Source organism: Enoplosus armatus, chromosome 9, assembly GCF_043641665.1.
Source record: "Enoplosus armatus isolate fEnoArm2 chromosome 9, fEnoArm2.hap1, whole genome shotgun sequence".
Lineage (NCBI taxonomy): Eukaryota > Metazoa > Chordata > Actinopteri > Centrarchiformes > Enoplosidae > Enoplosus > Enoplosus armatus.
In genome coordinates, this window is record NC_092188.1 from 9327499 (window position 1) to 9346124 (window position 18626).

Here is an 18626-nt window from a genome sequence, read left to right on the forward strand (position 1 = left end):
ACTAACTTGTTGATAAATTAAATGCTCTCACCCTGTATTATTTGTTTGTTGAATCTAAAGTTAAACCTTTAGCTTTGGATAGATTAGCAGGGCTGAAACAAGTTGTTGATTAATCATCAACTATTTTGATAATTTATTAATTATCTAGGTTATTTACCGAGCACAAATGCCAAACATTTACAGGCTCTTGCTTCTCAAATATGAGGATTTGGTGCATTTCTCTGTTTTATATTTTTAAAAATTAGATATCTTTGTTTTGGACCGTTAGTCTGACCATAAGTGGTTCTGGGACATTTTGATTGGCTATTTTCACTATCAAAATAAATAATCAACAGTTTAATCAGTGATGAAAATAATACTTCTGGCTATATAGATTATAACAGCAACAATGCTCCAGTGGACCATAAAGAACCATGTTCTGTACCCTAAGGCGAGGCAACAATAAAGTATTGACCAAGAAAATTACAAAACCACAGCTTCTGTGCTTCAGTATACATGATGAAAAGTAAAAGGTCGTCAGCCAGTCCAATGCCATTCACAGGAAACCTCTGCTGTCTCTCAGTCAAAAAAAAAAAAATAGAATACAACTATGAAACAATGAGGTTAATTAATGAGGTTAATTAAAATCAAACCCAATCAAGAACCAATCTTTCTATTTAAAGATTCAGTTGCATATTAAGAGCAGGAGAAAAAGTCTGCGATCAGTGACTTCTCTTAATGTTAATATTGAGGACAAATACCTTTACCTGTTTGAGAGGTGAACAGTGGCGGATCGAGTTTCCCCTCGATAACAGCGTGAACGGTGGTTTTAGCCTGTAATGGCTCAGCAGTCACAATGATGCTACAATTGATCTGACTCTCAGAAGATTGAAGCCCAGAGATCATAAGGAGGAGCGCGACAGCAAACACACACTCACACACACACGCCAGGAAACACACAAGCTGCTGGAGCCGTCCCCTGTCAGGTCGTCATTACATTGGGTTGGAGCCGCCTTTGTTTACCATCTACCCTCTTAAGGCAGAGTGACAGATAAAGGATTGAAAAGTGAGGGATAGATAGATGGGGGTATGAACAGACAGAGATGGCCCTGCCATGCTCCAGTGGCCAGCTTCAAGGACAGACGGGCCCTTCAATATCACAGCCTCTGTGTAATTAGACAGTGCTCTGTCACGCACCAAAGAATTGCTCCTATTTGTGTCATATTAAACGCATCATGGATATCCCCTACTGTGCTTTGCCATTGAGACCTAATGCAAAAGGGGAGCAAAGGGGGATTTGTACAAATTTAATTAGATTCATAATTCGCCCATCTTTAGCTGTAATCACTCGGGGTTAAGTTAAGTAAATCCACTTCTCAGCTAGCCACCCACGCCCTATGTTGCCACAGTAAGCCCAATGTAATGTCTGGTTTTTCAGGGGAATTTCATTGACAGGCTGAAACTCTCAAAGTGAAAGTAAACATAGTTCTTGGTATGCAGTAGTGAAATATTAACAGCTGTACTCTTTCTACTGAAGTGCTGCATGCTTTGGTTTGGAGCACTGCAGCTCACATGTGTGTGTGTGTGTGTGTGTGTGTGTGTGTGTGTGTGTGTGTGTGTGTGTGTGTGTGTGTGTGGCTGTCTGCTGGGGTATGATACTGTGTCTCTGAGGCCACCTGCAGTGTCTCCAAAAGGCAGGGAAAAAATCTGCCGCTGTGTTCATCTTTGTGTGTCTGTTTGTGAGTCTTTGTGTGTCTGCCTGTGTGTGTTTGCTGCACCTCACAGCCAAATTGCGGTGCAGGCAGCCTTTTTCGACAGAGCGGGAGAGGAGTGAAGCAGATCAAACACAAGCCAACTAATCACAGACGCCGGCTAATTAGCGCAGTCCTCAAAGGGGAACCAGGAATGAGTGATGATTCCCCCTTCTGAATTTCCCAATGACGCTGAGCCGTATGCCACCATGAATACTTACCGGTCACAGAGAGGAGAGACCGGAGAGGGTAAAGTGCAAAGTGAGATCTGGCCTTGTTGTAATCTTATCATCTGAGAGCACAGGGGCAAAGTGGCACTCGATATCTCTTATCGGCGTTTCGGTCATGTGCACAGGACACACACAAACACCACTGCTGTCACAACCTCCCAAACACGCACACACACAAGTTTTATCTCAACATCCTCAAATTAGACTGCATGTAACGTTTCCCATTAAGGGATTTCTGGAGCGATTAAATCCCGAGTGTGGTGATATTCCAGCCTCCAGAGCGGAGCACAGGTTGATATTCCCGTGCGCGGGCTCTGGGTGCTGATTAGCAGGCGGATCTGCCACGCTGATCCCAGATTTCCACAAGATCAGAGGCCGAGCTACAAACGTGGCGGCGGCTGCGGCAGCCAATTACAGATGTGACACGCACACACTCACACATGTGCCTCGCCACACACATGCAACCACACGCCTGTCCAGAAACGCCTTTTCTCCAGGCTGAAGTCATGAAAGTGATGTGAACCCCCCCCCTTTCACCCTCTCTTCTTCTCATCTCAGACAAGAGGGCACCTGTCAGAGGATGCTCAGTTCACCAGCTAGCCAATCCTCCCAGAGACAGAGTCAGTGAGAGAACAAATGAAAGCAGAGAGCCAATAAAGATTCTAATAAGTCTATCCGAAGAAGCGCAGGCCACTGATGGGAGTTAGCCTAAATAAAACCCTCTTCAAGTGTCCAAGTCCCATTTCGTCTCCATACATCTTAGCATCAAGCTAAACATAGATATTCTAATTCTAGCTCTGGGCTTAGCTTTGAACAACATTGTGTCATTAGGTGGATAACCAACAACACAAACACACACTCGCATTGATATACACACAGTCATTCACATCTCTCTCATTTTGCCAGATTTATGGTGGTACAATACCCTCCCTCTGCCCTCCGCAAACTACCATCAATGGCCAGCATTTGTTTCAGATGATTACAGTGTGACAGTTCGCATTCATGTGGTAGACAAACACTCAGAGATTCCAGTCTTACTATTATCCAAAAATCCTAATATGCTTTGAACGTTAACAGCTGCATCGGGGAGGCTGGAAAGTGAAACGAATTGATGAGGCTGGTCAGAGAAGAGAGAAGAGATCTGAGAGTAAAATATAAAATTAAACTAGCCAATTTTCAGTTGAGCAACAGTGTAGTAGGGAACAAAAAGACGTGTAGACAAATAAGAACATAAGAGACATTGGAGGGGAGGCAGAGAGAGATATGGAGAGAGAGAGGGGGGGGTGATGCTGCAGAGCAACAGCTGCTGAGCATCACATCTGCTCCAAGTGGAGTCATCAGCAAACAGACAGACTGGAACCGACCCACTGAGGCAAGCCCCAGGGAGAGCGAGGGATGGACAGAGGAAGAGTGGAATGGGGTGGGGGTTAGGCGAGGCAACAAGAGGACGAGATAAGAGGGATACAATTAAAAGAGATGGAGGGTGGAAAAAAAGATGGCAGTGCACAGACACAGAGAGAGCCTCTGCAACCTGTTACGCTTTCCCCAAATGGAGGTGATGAAGCAGGGTGTGGCAGGTTGGTAAATGATTTTGCAGGGAACAGTAAACTTTAAATCAGTTGTTGTCCTTTTCTGACTCCACTTTTACCCGCCCCTTTCTCACCCCTTCCCTGACATCCTTCCTCCATCTCTCTCTCTCTCGCCCTCTTTCTCTTCAGCGAGACTGACAGAACAAGAGAGGCCTGTGAGAGTAAAGATGAAAGGCCTGTGAGGGAGGTGTGTGTGTGTGTTGAGGGTGTGCGAGATGAATGAATGACCCCTCTTATCCCTCATCCCCCACTGGAGCCGTCCTGCCCTCACAATAGCAAAAAAAATACACACCACACTACAGGGCAGCGCAGAGGTCACACTGCGGCATGCATGTACATGTGGTTCACGTGTTTATTCGTACTCGCAACATGTTCCCACAGCAGAAAGTGAGACACATCAAACATCGCTCTAACAAGGCTGCCTCAGCATGAATATCATCTTATGCCTAGCTTCACGTCCTGCAGCGTACACCTTCAGCCTGCGGAGAAGCACCCCGAGGAGAGGTAGGGACCCTGAGAAGTACACATTGTTCATTCATGATAGCAGCCACTGGCAGCGAGGGCAACCCCGTAGCAGAGTAAGTGATCATTTGGCAGCAAATGAAGGGGAAAGAGCAAAGCAGTTTATGCTAGCGTCTCTCCGAGGTCTCACAACTAGCTCTAACATTAAGTTAGCCTAGACGCAGGACAAAGCTCAGTTTGTGTTCACGTCTCTGCATGGTGGAATAAACATAGCTGCAGCTTCGCCGTTTCCTTTAGCTCGCCTTCTCGTCTCATCTCGCCCTCCTCCGTCGTCACCCCCTCTGCCTAAAAGAACAATCTACCGACGCAGCATGCCCTTCCAAAATATTTACTCACTCAGTATTGGCTGCACACAAAGGCCATTCTCTTACTCTCTCTGATGTCTAACATTCAAACAAACCATGCACCCACAAGCACTTGGTGACTGCACCTGCTCTGGATCACACTTTTCCTCTCTCTCTTCACCATGCATGCCCCCCCCCCCCCCCCCCCCCCACACACACACACACACACACACTTGTTTACTGTGGGGATTCCACCCTTCCTAAACCTTTCATCTGGTTCATTCCTTCGACTGATCTCAAAGTTGGTGAAGAAAAACAAGTATAGCAGCAACAGTAGTCACCCCCACCTTGCCTGCGGCAGGGAGTGTGTATGTGCTGCTCACATCCTTGCACACACCCCTCTGATTCAATACCCCTGACACTGTCTTAACACCTTTTCCTGTGCAGCTTGTGCCCTTCTTTCCTCTTTTCCTCTCTCTCTCCTATCTCAATCTGTCACCTTACATTCTCCCCTCGGTCCTCCTTAATCTTTTCCTCATTGCATCCAATTTTCGAAGCCGCTTTTCTAACTAATCCAACATTTTCTGTTTTTAGCAAGCAAACCCAAATATAAGTTCATTAACAATCAAGTGCTGGAATCAGTGTTGCAAAGCTCTGGCTTTTCCTGGCTCTTCATTCATTAGCATATGTTTGAAAACTAAGTCTAAATGAAATGATCAGAGATGATGAACTACAAACAAAGACCCAGAATTATTCCTATGATGAGGCTGCATGTCATGTTTGTTTTTAATGTGTTGCACTTACGATTTTTTAACTAGGCGCTCAAAATAGATTCAAATGAATGGAGAGTTAGAAAAAGCCTGGGCTCCCAGAGTAATGACATGTCCCCAGGGTGCGTACTGTTTTCAGGCGATTGTTCAAGAACTCCTATGGGGGTGTGCATGCTAATAAGTAATAATGTTCTATCAAAGTGAAATGTTGCATTGAGTCTTCTGTCTTGTAGCTCTACAGTATCTTTGACTACTTTCCAGCCTTCCCATCCTCCTCTCTGATAGGGGATGTGGTTCCATGGGCTGCACCTGTGTCTCATTATCGCCACTGATGGTTCGGTAACAGGCTTCTCTCTCCCCTCACCATTGTGCTCTCACTCTTTTCCTCCCTTTAGCTACTGCCAACATACATTTACCTCTAACAGCACGACCTGCACTCGCCTCTTCCCCTTGCTCATCCCACTGCATGCCATTCACATGATCTCTGCAGCTCTGCTTCTCCTGTCGCTTCTGCCATTACAGACCCAGCACAAGTGGGATTTGCAGTTGGATCTCATGACTTTGTGCCTCCAATTTGTCAGGAAGTCCTCCAAGCAGCCTTTCACTTGAACAGGACATCTCTTTATAGCATTTGTAAATATTGGGCATAATACTGGTATCTGCATTAATGTGACTCCCATACTTTCATTATGAAAATGCTTTGATTTCTAGGGGGGCAACTAACGTTTATTTCTCAATTCATCTGCAGATTGATCTCGATTAATTGATTCATTGTTAAGTCTACAAAACATCTGCTGTTGTGTACCAAAACCCCAACGCATTCAGTTTATTATCACATGAGGCACAGAACAGCAGCAAATCCTCATAATTGAGAAGCTAGAACTAGGAAATGTTTGGCATTTTTGCCTGAAATCAGGAAGTCATTTCAGCTCTAGATATATCCTACACATACCGTATTTACTGATATGACACAGACATTATACAGCCTAGTGCATGGCTGGTCTTGTTACTTCCACAATACAGAATACAATAGACTGAGGAAAAATGTGTGATGCCACTGCTTTGCTAAAGATTATCAAAGCATCAAGTGTTTACTGGCTCAAGTTGAGATAACCACGCGTGAAAAATGCGGAGGCGCAGTCAAATAGCACTTAAGTTCACTTCTTTCAACAGTCTATCACCTCAGCCTGAGTACTGCTGTAACATTTCAAACTGTATGCTTTAACAGCTACAGACTCACTGTGCTGACCTGTACTTGCCGTTATGATATATGGCACCGTAGGCAGCTGCCCTGCTGGACTGAAATGAAAAGTTTTGCTTAACAATCTTCCACTGTACAATCTGTCATTGCCAGTTTAATATCTTCCAATCTATTCATTTAATATCAAAGAAACATATTCATTTTCTATCAACAGGTCTAATAAAGGATGGAAAGTCTCCAAAAAAACCGAATAAAATCAATGGTTAATACATATGAATATATTAATAAAAAAATTAATGCGTATTTAGCTGGAATCCAATCAAAATGTCACATTTAAATCGATTCAGGTTTGGGACTTCCACAGAAATCCAGTCTAATATTGAATTATGCATTAAATATGTAATCAGACGGGCCTAACTATGATATCATAGCCTATATCTGATTCTTTTACGGCCAATTAACCCTAGTGTCAGCATTAAATGACCAAATGGAAACTGAAGTGCATTCATTAGACTTGACAAATGAATGCAATACCGTTGGAAATTATACGAGTCTGAAAATCTACTACTGGGGGGAAAAAGGACAGTCGAACATTAGCCTTGATGGCTTCAGATATACCATGCTGCAGAGTATGATGGCTTCCCAAGATGAGCTGAGGGGAGTGAGTGGCTATAAGCATTGTAAGATCATGGACAGGCTCCCTCCTACGCCGTGCATATTAATTCTTCTAATGCAGCTAAGCTCAGCTTGTCACACGTTGACACTGCATAATTATGTCATCTACAAGGGACGAGCTTTTTTAAAGGGCAGACATGCAGCGCAGCAGAGTATCTCTGTAGACGGAGAGGTACTATGTTCTAAAATGTCAATATACGTCTCAAGAATGGTTTACTTTTAGCTCGTTAGGACCTTTAAGGCCACATTATGGAAATAATGTTAGATCTATGAGTGCCACAAGGACACAAGTGGTGAGAAGAATGGCCTCTCGGAAGTGAATATCTTAATATAGCTTGCAAGTCTTCCACAGGAGGACCTTTATACAATAAACGAAACCAGCCAATTCTTTAAGTAGTATCCTGACTGACAGGAACGTCCATCAAACGCCCAGATTCCCTCACCCGTGGCCTCTCCCCATCCATCAATCAATCCTGACAGCCAAACCTCCATCCCTCTCTATGTAAATAAACAACAGAAAGACAAGGGGAGGAGCAAATAGCGGTGGGGAGGAGGGGTGAAATCAAAGTAGGACACTCAAACCTGAGACAAACAGGGCGCCGAGTCAAGTTCAGAGAGGAAAAGGAAGAGTGACGCGTGAGGAGGGGGGGGGGTGAACAGTTGAAAAACGGAGGGGAGGAGGGAGAGAGGCAGGAAGCAAACTCACAATGGGTTGAGGTGATAAGGGGAGAGACAGGAGAAAGAGAGTCATCTGGAAGGAATGAGTAGGAGAGATACATTGGAAGAGAGGAATGGAACTGACTGGCACAGGGTTGACAGCCAAATGAGCGGACACACAAGAGGGAGTCGTGTAAAAGAATGCAGAGAGAGAAGGGCGGCACGGAGGAAAACATCTATGGAGGACATCAATAATCTATGCTAGATAAAGCAATTCTGTGTCTCAGAAAGTAAAGAACAAAATGGAGAGTGTGACAGTGGAGGATAAAGAGAGAGAGAGAGCGAGATAAACAAATGAACAAGGGAAAGTTGGTAGGTGGAGCCTGAGGGACTTCTATTTAAAACCAGAACAATTGAGAACACTTGTGTTAGTTTACACAAGCAGAGGAACCACATCCTCTTCCTCACCTCAACCCCCCCGCCCTCCTCCCATCTTCCCGAGGCTGTGTCTATTTAAATGTGTGTTTAAACGGCAAGTGCTGCTGCTCTAATCACGGCTGGCATCACAACACACTTCCTCTCTCCTTCCCTACCTCCCCCCTCCTCCCTCCCCCCCGGCATGCAGCCTTCTTCTGTCGTTCAGACCCTGCGCACACTCGACACACACTCATGCGTGCACCCTGCATGACTGTGCCGTGCCAGAGATAAATTCATGAATCACTGGTGCACGAATCAGCCGCAAGCTTGTTGCAAGAGGAGGAAAGCAGGAAGAGAGGAAAAGGACAGAACTAAGCGGTTAAAGTGTTTCCTTTAAAAGGTTTTTTTTGTTTGTTTGTTTGTTTTTTTTTTAAAAAGGAGGAGGGTTGAGGAGATGGCTCCCAGCAACCTGAGGGAGCGAGCACACACCCAGAGGGCCTCGGTGACAAGTACTAGTCAGCAGAGAAGATACTGTCTCTCTTGCTCTCTCTTTCCCTCTCCTCTCTCATCCCCTCCCTCCCGGCTCTTCCTAAAGAGGCCAAGATAAAAAGCCAAAACAGCAAGCAGCCAAGTAACAAGCAACTGTGTGATACATGCACGGCGTAAACATGCCTATCGCATAGGAAATGTCGCAAATGCCCTTTGAGGAGCGTATCAAAGCCTTGTGTACCAAGAAAACCTGTTAAGAAGGCACCACAGTGGTCCATCTACACAACAAAAAAAGCCCCTCCATCAGCCTCCATTTCAAGAGAAACTACCCAATCATCTCTTGTTACACAGCCACTTTCCCTCTAGGGCCACTACTCAAAGGCAGGTCTGTCCATTGATACAGGTGTGGTGCAGCGGGAGGAAAAGGAAGGAGGAGGGAGGACAATAGATGGCCTTTTCAATGGTCTCCCTCGGCTCACCTGGATTAGGGGGTAGAGTCTGAGGGGAGGAAGGAGGAGGAGGGTCTCTAAGCTTGGGCGGAGAACAATAGTGTCTCTGTTTTCAGGAACAGCAAGTGCATCATTCTGTCTAGCAGACTTTACATATACAGTCAGTAATGTATTATGACAATTGTACACTGGGAATTAACTCTTCAAATGTAACACCCTTTCAGTGAGAGATTCTTGTTAGATGAGTCAAGCTATATTACAGGCCTACGGGGGAGGTGAGTGACAGCCTCTAGCAGCAGGGGAGTGGACATAGTCAGCCTGATCCCAGCACTGCACGACAGGTTAGCTCTGCTGAAATGAAATAAAGCCCTGCATCTGTTTCCATTTCCCTCCTGTCTTACCTCTCACGCTTAGCTCACTCGCTTACATGACTTTGTTCTGTCACTTCTCCTTTCCTGTCCTCCGTACTGTAATCAAGTGATTCAACCATCAAATCCTTGAGAGTTTGTGTGCATGTGTCCGCAACCTATGTACTGTTTGTGCTTCGCGTGTGTGTTTTTGTGATTGTGTGTGAGGAGGTGGTGCTGATGAGTGTCATTCCGCAGCCTGGGCGAGGGAGACAGAGGGAGAGGAGGGTGAGATAATCGGGGGAGGGGCGAGGTGGGGTGACACACTGTAAAAGTGTCACAGCAACTTAACCTTCAAAAAATGCCCACCAGGGTGGAGTGGGAGGAGGTGTTCTTGGCCATTAGGAGAGAAAGAGGGAGAGGAGGAAAAGTGTGTGAGAAAGAGAGAGAGAGAATGATTGATATGTAGAAGAAAAAAGAAACAGAAGACCTTGTTAGGGGGGATAGGAAGGTACAGATGCCTGCAATACAAATGTCTGTAGGGAGGGCGGGGGCTGTTAAGGAGGTATGAGAGGTAAAAAGAGCGAGAGACAGAGGGAGCAAATGAGAGTAGAAGAGGGAAAGTAGCACAGGCAGTTTGGATAGGCTTAAGGAGAAACTCTGGGGGTGACATAGGTGGAAGAGACAACTAGAGAATTGGACAGTGGGACAGGGAGATGAAGAAAGCTACAGAAGAGGAGAAGAGAGGGAGAGAGATTAAGGGGAAAGAGAGAGAATAAGAGGATAGAGGAAAGCAACAGACATTCCAATTACAGAAGCAGAAACAAGGGATTGATGACTAAGAACGGAGGGAAGGAGAACAAAGAACAGGACGAGAGGAGGAAAAGAGATACAGTAAGAGACAGCAGTTTACTGAGCAGATGGATCAATTATGCGGACCAAATTACGGAGAGGAGGAAGTTGGGACCATTAGGAGAGGACGTAAACAGAGGAAGAATGAATCAAGATGGAGGAATGGAGGTAAAGGCACAAATGTGACGGGGTTAGAGTGGCAGATTACAGAGCAGGCAATCAGCTGAAGAGATGAATGAGACAAATCGCTTCAACGAAGGAGGACCTGCTCTCCCCAAGGAGCCATAGCAAACAAACCCTGACACACCCGGTTGACAAAACACAGGCCTGATAACTGAATAAACCTGCTGCCACTATTTGACCTTAATGTGCAGTTTGCTTCAGGGGAGGATTTAAATGTTCCTGCCATTTCAAGGCTCTGGGGACCAATGACGACTGTACTGCCTGTTTATCAGCATGGCGGCCCATTTTTAAACCAACAAGTGAAACAATAGATAGCGCTGATATCAGCGGCAAGAGTTGTGGGGTTGCAACAACACTGCTTGTGTTGTGAAACACAAGAGCACCCTCCACATGCATTCATGAAAAATAAACTTGTTGTGCATTATCTCGGCGATGGCATATTCAGTTTTCATATCTCATATTTCCGAGATGATATCTGTGTAAGAATTCTACATTTTCTTTATATTACAGTGTGTAATTTTACCCTGTTCTTCAGATAAGTCTGCTGGGATCAGCAAGGAAGCTGACTGAATTGAAAGCCGTTGGTGTGAAGAAGGTTTCTGGGGAGCACGACTCTATATCCAGCTCCCAGAGCCCTGACAAGACCCTGTCGCACCAAATTCAATTTCCTTCTGTAGCCGGCCTGTCCACTGCCTCTGATAAGTGTGAATTTGACATGACCTTGTCAAAGTCAGATGTGATGAAGATGCAGCATGTCTGTGCCTGTGTGCGAGGGAAGCAAAGGTGTGAAGATAGGTAACAAAACGGCTATAATGTTGCAGGTAAAACACATTGATAAAAAGGAGCAAAATGCGAGAAGAGACACAGAAGAGGTAGTAACATGTAGCAAAACTGGCTCGACATTTCACAAACTGGGGGCAGAGAGGACACAGGGAGGGATTAGCAGAGGAGGAGGGGAGAGAGAGATGTTTCATGGCGCTGTCATGCCGGCGGAGCGAGCCCTAAATGTTTTCAATATCACATAAGGGCACTGCATCATCCACCATTCAATACCGGATCAATAACGCAAACCACCTTCCACCTCGCAAACTACATTTAGACACATTAAGGTGACTGCTAATGAGCTGCCGTGTGTGTGTGTGTGTGTGTGTGTGTGTGTGTGTGTGTGTGTGTGTGTGTGTGTGTGTGTGTGTGTGTGTGTGTGTGTATATATATATATATGGACACACTAAGGAGGACACAGTCAAGGGCCTCAGTGCTGAGTTGCACAGAGATCTGCTGAGTGCACTATGGGGAGGATTTCAGAAATAAAAGAATGTGACAAAGACAGAAGAAAGAGGAGAAAGATGACAGGGAGAGCATACAGGTCAGGTAACAATAATAAAAAGAGAAAGGTTAGCGCAAGCAGTCCTCTTCTGTCCACAGCGGAAGGCTCTTTCGCTGTTCGCTGTTAAATATGTGTCTCATGCTTTAAGAGAGGGAAAAGAAGTGGGGAGGGAGGTGCGACTAAATTACAAATGAGCTGATAATTCTTGGCCTCCCTGGTTCACTCCCTCACACTTTTATTTTTTAAATCCCGCTTCGTCCCCTCTGCCAAGATGCCGCGGTGCTGAGGAATTTGAAAATGTCGACATCCTCAACCCCCCCCCCAACCACCGCTCTGCTCCTCCTTCGCTGCTCCTCCTCCTCAGTGATTTTACTACAGCGGGGTCACAGAGACACCCATCTCCCGAGTCTAGTTAATTAAGGGATTTTATTTTAAAGAGTTTGGCTGCCTTTCAATGGATCTTCAATTGGAATTACTGCTCATTCTTCACATTGGTTGAGCTGGAATGGGTTTGACCTGCATCTCCCTAAATTCCATCTGGGGTTTGTTAAACATAGGGAAATGCATATTTGGCAGAAGGTATCTTGACTAATGGTGTGGAAATGTGTGTGTGACTGAAAAACAAAGTAAGCCACATGCCTTATAGCATTTTTATACAAGATAAGCTGCTGGCATGCTACTCCTAGTCTTAAAACTCTCCATTATCTAAAACATGGGGGTGGTTAGAGTACATTATGGAAGGGTCTCCTGCAGTGTGCGAGCTAATGCACGCAGATGTAGATATAGATAGCAGTTTAACCCGACACCTCTGCCAAGAACATCCTCGACCCCAGCACAGTTGTGTTTTTGGAAACCCCTCCGCTGCCCCTATTCATATTAATGACATTTGGCATTCCTTCTAAGAGGAGGATTTCTGCTCATTTTCCTTTGGATCAGATGGGACTGACTCCAGCAGTCTGGCAACCCTGGGAGCCAAACACAAACATCCCTGTGGGGGGCTCTCAGTGTGACCTCAACACAGGCCGCCATCTATCCAGCATGAACATGTAGGCGGAGCACAAAAGTTTTTTTTTTTCTCTGACATAGAGATGGAGCTGTCACAGAGCAGCTTCCAGTTTTGGCTCTCTTGTTGCAGGAAAGCCACTATCATTACTTACAAGTTGGAGGAAAAGCGACGTTAAAGAGAGTCAGTTAAATGAGCAGGCAACGATAAGAAAAAAGCATGTCCTCAGATCTGATGTCTGTGGAAGATAACAGGGTTGCTGATGAGGATGATACACCACTTCCTGAAGGAAACAGTAACGCACACATGCACTGTCATTCTGCGATGTGTCGGCTCCTCCCCATTATTGGAATGTCATCTGACTTCCAGCGCAGCCTCAGGTTACTGCCCTTACTCATCACCAGCTGTAAGTCTGCGTGGGTCTGTGTACTCAATTGTGTTTGTGGTCCAATACCACGGCCTAAAATGCAGTGACTCGTGCTCATCGACCTCCCTCTCTTCAGATCCATCCGTCCTGTCTAATAATATTTTCCATGTCAACAATAAACCTGATGGATCCTTTGTGTTTCTGGTCATTGGTAATGAAAAGTCTACAGAGCAAAGTGATTTCACTGAAACTCATTTATCAAAATATCTGTATATAAAAAAAAAAACATGTAAGATGTGGAGGATCAACAATATTTTAATCAATTTAGCTTCCATGCAAAAGGTTTTTTAAAAAAATGAAAAGTGCTTGCTGCAGAAATGTTTTCAATACATCTATTAAAAAGCTTTCCTTCCATAGCTAGTTTATTGTTGGATAAGAGGTACTTTTTACATTTCTGGGCAGCCGTTAAATATTGCCACTAAGCTGAAATCACTTTTCTTCACTAGAGTACCTGGTGAAATAACAAGTAGTAATAGAAAGCTGTATAAATCATTAGGCTCCTTTGGTGAAATGCCAAATATTTGCTTCAGTCTTTCTACAATTTAGTTATTTAAAATTAATGGGGCCACATTTGCCATAAAGTGTCCATGTGCACACACACACACACACACACTTGGTATCACTCTCACATCTCCATTAAGCTGTAAATTCAAGCACGGTTTTATGTCTGAATCAACGAACTCTTAATGGTGATTATAAGGGGGAGGAGGAGGTTATTGATGTGTCATTTAAAACAGGAAGGCCCCTTGGTAAGTGTGTGTGTGTGTGTGTGTGTGTGTGTGTGTGTGTGTGTGTGTGTGTGTGTGTGTGTGTGTGTGTGTGTGTGCATGCGTACTAGCGCATGCTACAACCATAACGAGACTTTCTTACACACATATAGACACACACACCTGACCTTTTCAAAATCCTTCTGACATTTACAGGGCCGGTGCGAAGGGGCGAGGACAGCTAATTTACATAATGATAGGACCTAACTACGACAGCCATTAACACAAAAACCAAACCAAGACCGAAGCCCCTCGCTCCACTGGGACTAATGAGATACTAAGGACTTTTTTTTTGCTTCTTTTATTAGGGAGGGGAAAAAATAAACTCCAGTCATGATCCATCAACTACATTCCTCTTAATAGACAGAGTGTAATGCTCTTTCTCTGTTGTAATGATGAATGGTCCGGAGCTTAGCAGGACCACACTGTTCACATAGAATATCTCCATGTGGAGGGAAAAACGTAAGAGCGAAAAGTTGGAGCTGTTGCACAAGTAGGACTGCCAAAAGAAACATCACTTCATCAAAGTTAGAGATAAACACACATATACTTAATATGTGTGTTCGTGGGAGGACAGGGTGTTGTGAAAATGCTGGAAATGTTCCAGCATTTTCACCAAGTCATTACAACATTAGCTGGTATGACTGTGCAGGATGAAAAACACCATTTAAGAGGGGCCAATGCAGCTCTGGCTGACAAGAAATCCTACAGCCATGGTGACAGACCACCGTGAGGTCTCATGTGGTTTATTTTCCTGTCTGTCTGCATGTTTCTCCTGTCATAAACAGCATGGCCTTCAGTCCAAAGAGAGGCTGGGAGACGGGGGAGGGAGGCCATCTGAATAAAACAATGACTACCGCCACTCAAACAAAAGCACTGGACAAGAGAGAATGAAAGATAGCTGAAAATAAAAAGAAATGAGAACAAGGCCCTTGTATGTACTCGACGGCAGGGGTGGGGGAGGGAGCGAGGGATGGCGGGAGAGACGAAGGTTTCAAGTGGCGGGTGGGAAAGAGGGGAGGTGGGGCGTCGCCTGTCTTAATCAGTCGCTGCCTGTTTAGTTCTCCAGCCAATCCTGACACTCAGCTACAACCCTGCACACTGCAGCAGGCTGCCAAAAAGCCACCTGTTTCCTCGAAACTCAAGAGTATCTTTGCATCTGAATTAGCTTTGCTGGAGGCTTTCAGGTATGCAAAGACAAACATTGGTTTATTTGTGAGCCGAGAAGGAAGCAGCCTCCTACCCCGGCCCTGACCTTGCATACCCACCCGTTTCTCAGGCAGCCAGCCAACCAGCCACCCCCTGCACGCACGCAGCTTACTCAGCCATAAAGACAATGCTGCCATAGCCTCATACCCCCCCACCCCAAACTCCCCCTCACATAAGCCCACCCCTCTTCCAATAAAAACATCTCCATGGTAATGGGCCAAGCCTTTCTGACCCACATCCGTGGTCCCTCACAACCTTGACTTGGGGGGTGGGGGTGGTATTATATTGTAATTTCAGAGTTTAAACTGGACGCCCACCTGCCAGCTTTGATTAAGTTAAATATATAAGTGTAACTACAGAAGCCCACCTTAATTAAAAACCCATCAAACTCGACGTTGAATTTTTGCATTACAGCTAGGCCACATTAAACTGAAAACTTTGCAGGGAATTAAATCACTTCTCTCACTCTCAGACACAGGATGGAAGGTGGAGGTAAGTGGTTGCTGTCAGAGCTTGAGAGGGAATGGGGGAACTGAAAATGCAAAGTAGACAAGTGAAAAGTTTCAGCTCCCACAGTTGCAGTGCTTAACCATTACCCAAAAGGAGGTCAGAGGTTCACTTTGAAAAACTGACTTAAATGAAAGAAAACTAAAAGCAGTGTTTTTGCTTGTACTGGTTAAATCTTGCATTTTTTACCCCCTCTCGCTCATAAATATGGAAAACCTTTTGTTTTGTTTTCCCCCACTTTTCTCCCTCCCTCCCCTAAGAGCACTTCATGTTCTGTAAAATGAAATTGGACAAAAAAAAGGTCCACTGCATGAATAAGTCAAAAGAGTGACTGTGCTTACAAGTCGTGATTAAAACAACACCAATCAACCGCACCACTGTACTCTCCTGAAAATGTATACTGTAGATGTGCCAGGATATTAGATCTAGTCCTACATTCTTGCCCCAATTACAGCACAAAACAAATAGCTGGCCCAGCAAGGAAGCAGAAAAAATGTTGAACTGGTTTCATGCCACACACATTCATATGTTAATAGGTTAACTGCATGCCAGGAATGTTTCCTCTCATGTTGGGGCTTACTCATTGTGGCAGTGGTACCTGTAGGTCACCTCAGCTCAAGTGGACTGGAAAACACCTGAATAATGAACCTGTATATGAACAGGTTGCCAGGGAGGCAGCAGCAGCCTGTTACCTTGTTTATAACAATGTAAACTAACTTACAATAGAGGCCTACAGTGATTGGTTCACTAAATGAAAACTTAAAGAAGTTACAACAAAAAAAAGGAAGCCAGCATAGAATAAACGATTTGTCAGCAGTGCAGATGAAGTTTCAGTTGTTGCCCACTCTGTTGCTCTCAGTGTACATTAAGAGCTGTTTTCAGCCCCATTTTCTCAACTGAACTGTAACTAATAGAGGATGATGTGCGGACAGAGGGAAGAAAAGGAGGCGTTGAGGAGGAGAAGAGCGGCTTTAGGGAAAAGGAGCACCAAGGACAGGCTGGAACAGTGACTCAGTTTAAAAAAGAGGAGAGCCGGAAGGCACCTGGGACAATACACCTTGCTCCAGAGCCACACCTTAGAAAACTAAATATGGCGTTGAGTAACCGACCGAAACTCGGGTCAAAGAGCGATACAGATGGTTCATGGCCGGAAGCACGGAGAGAAGGAGGAAGAAAGAAATCAGATATTAGCTTAAACATAATCTAATTTAAACAATTCTTAGAAATGTTAAGGGTTAAAGCTGAAACTGAGGAAATCACCTGCCGGATTTTCTGCTCCTGTCACCGCACTGACAGGTGGTAAGGCTACTCAGGTTTAAATTTACCTCCTCTTAAATTATTAAAAGCCCCGAGAAGAGACGAAAGGCGTGTGTGCTGCCGACAAGTGAGCTGGACACTATTAAGTTTTAATAAGTGGTCATTTCTTACCGTGTTGAGTAAGTATCGACGCCACCAAGCAGAGCAGTCCGATCATTTTTGAGCAGTCATGCCAATTTCGGGCGTCATGTCTCGCCATGGTCGGTTACGGGTCCTCTCTATGAAACCAGGCGCGATGTCTCTCCGAAATAAATGTAGAATCGAAACAACACCTTCAGATGCGGGTCAGTTTCTGGGTAAAATTTCACTCATACAAGGCACACACAAAAACAAACTTGTTCGGCTACAGGACAGACGAGGGGTCCGACAGAGATTCTTGTCTGTGTCCCTCGCTGCGCCTTTAAGACGGAGTCTGATAAAATGAATGGAAATCCGTGTGTATTCGTCCCGGCGCCGCACAGGTGAATATTTCCTCCAGCTGGTGCTCCGGACGTAATGAAGTGCTGCTGCGCTCTCTCTACTCTAACAACTAGTTCCTCTGAGTGCGCGCGCCTGTCCGACTGTGTATGACTGACTGGGTGATGTCATCAGGCTGAGAGGCGTCACAGCCCCGCGTCCCAAAAACCAATTAGGACCAGCAATGGCAGGAGAGAGATGAAGCGGGGGGGGGCTCTGGGAACAACTTGTTGAAATCGCCAAAAGCAGCTTTCCTTGAAACACAAAACTTGCACCTAGATGGCCCCTAACGTGCGCAGCAGGTTTGTACTTTGATATCTGTCATGCATGGGAAACACAAATGATCCCAAACACACATCCAGGAATATCCTGATATAGCTATATATCTCCGACAGCTGAGAAGTATCAGCTCCTTTTATACACACCCAGTACATTGCCTCAAAGTAATCTCGCTCGCTGTAAATGCTTGGAATTAAATTACCAGCAAGGTGTGTAAATATTATCTACAGAAAAGCCTAAAAAACACAACTAAAAGTTACAACACAATGTATCCAAGTCAGACAGTTTTGAAATAGTGGCGACGTACGTGGAAAGAGATGATTCTTACGCCCTCTGCTGTTCGTTTCGGCACACAGAAGTGAGATTAGCTCATAAACTCCAGCACAGCAGATGCCAAAATCAATAAACATTCATTAATGAACGGCAAAATACGAATCCAGCGACAGTCAGCAGAATCAAATCAAGAGGAAACAGCTTCTCATGTATCTATTTGCAGACTCCGGCAGACTCTCCGTTGATGAGGATTGTTTTATTTTTTTCCTTCCACAGAATGACTTCCAATTCATTTTGCCCTATTTTCCTCTGGAGCAGGGTGCTTACTAGCATAGCAAAGGCATTATCTGGTTTAGGTCTAATCCCTATACCCAAGTGTTTTACAGCCAATGTAATTACATCTTCATGAGTCCCGCAAACCACGCTGCTCGATTCCTTCTGTTTCATTTCCAGATTCCCCTCCAGTGTCACCCTCTTATTTTCTGTCTTTATTTCTGAGGTGCAAATTCTGTGAACGATCAGAGGTCAAACAATGTTCTGCGCACCAGAAAAACAAATTAACGGTTGAAACATGTCTTGGAGATTTGTGTCTTCGAAGGGACAGGAGGGGTTTTCTTTCCACTCCTGACTGTGAAACTGTGAAAGTATCTGCCATGCAAACAAAGC

General features: G+C 44.9%; 1 protein-coding gene across 2 annotated transcripts in view; it reads right to left on the bottom strand.

Annotated features, from left to right (window-relative positions):
• Positions 1 to 17468, bottom strand: part of LOC139290428 (nectin-2) — a 72929-nt gene extending 55461 nt beyond the window's left edge. For both annotated transcript variants that reach the window (XM_070912209.1, XM_070912208.1), the window contains exon 1: positions 17064 to 17468. In XM_070912209.1, coding sequence (XP_070768310.1) covers positions 17064 to 17151 — 88 coding nt within the window. In that variant the 5' untranslated portion in view covers positions 17152 to 17468. The remainder of the gene's footprint in view (positions 1 to 17063) is intronic.
• Positions 17469 to 18626: the final 1158 nt, after the last annotated feature.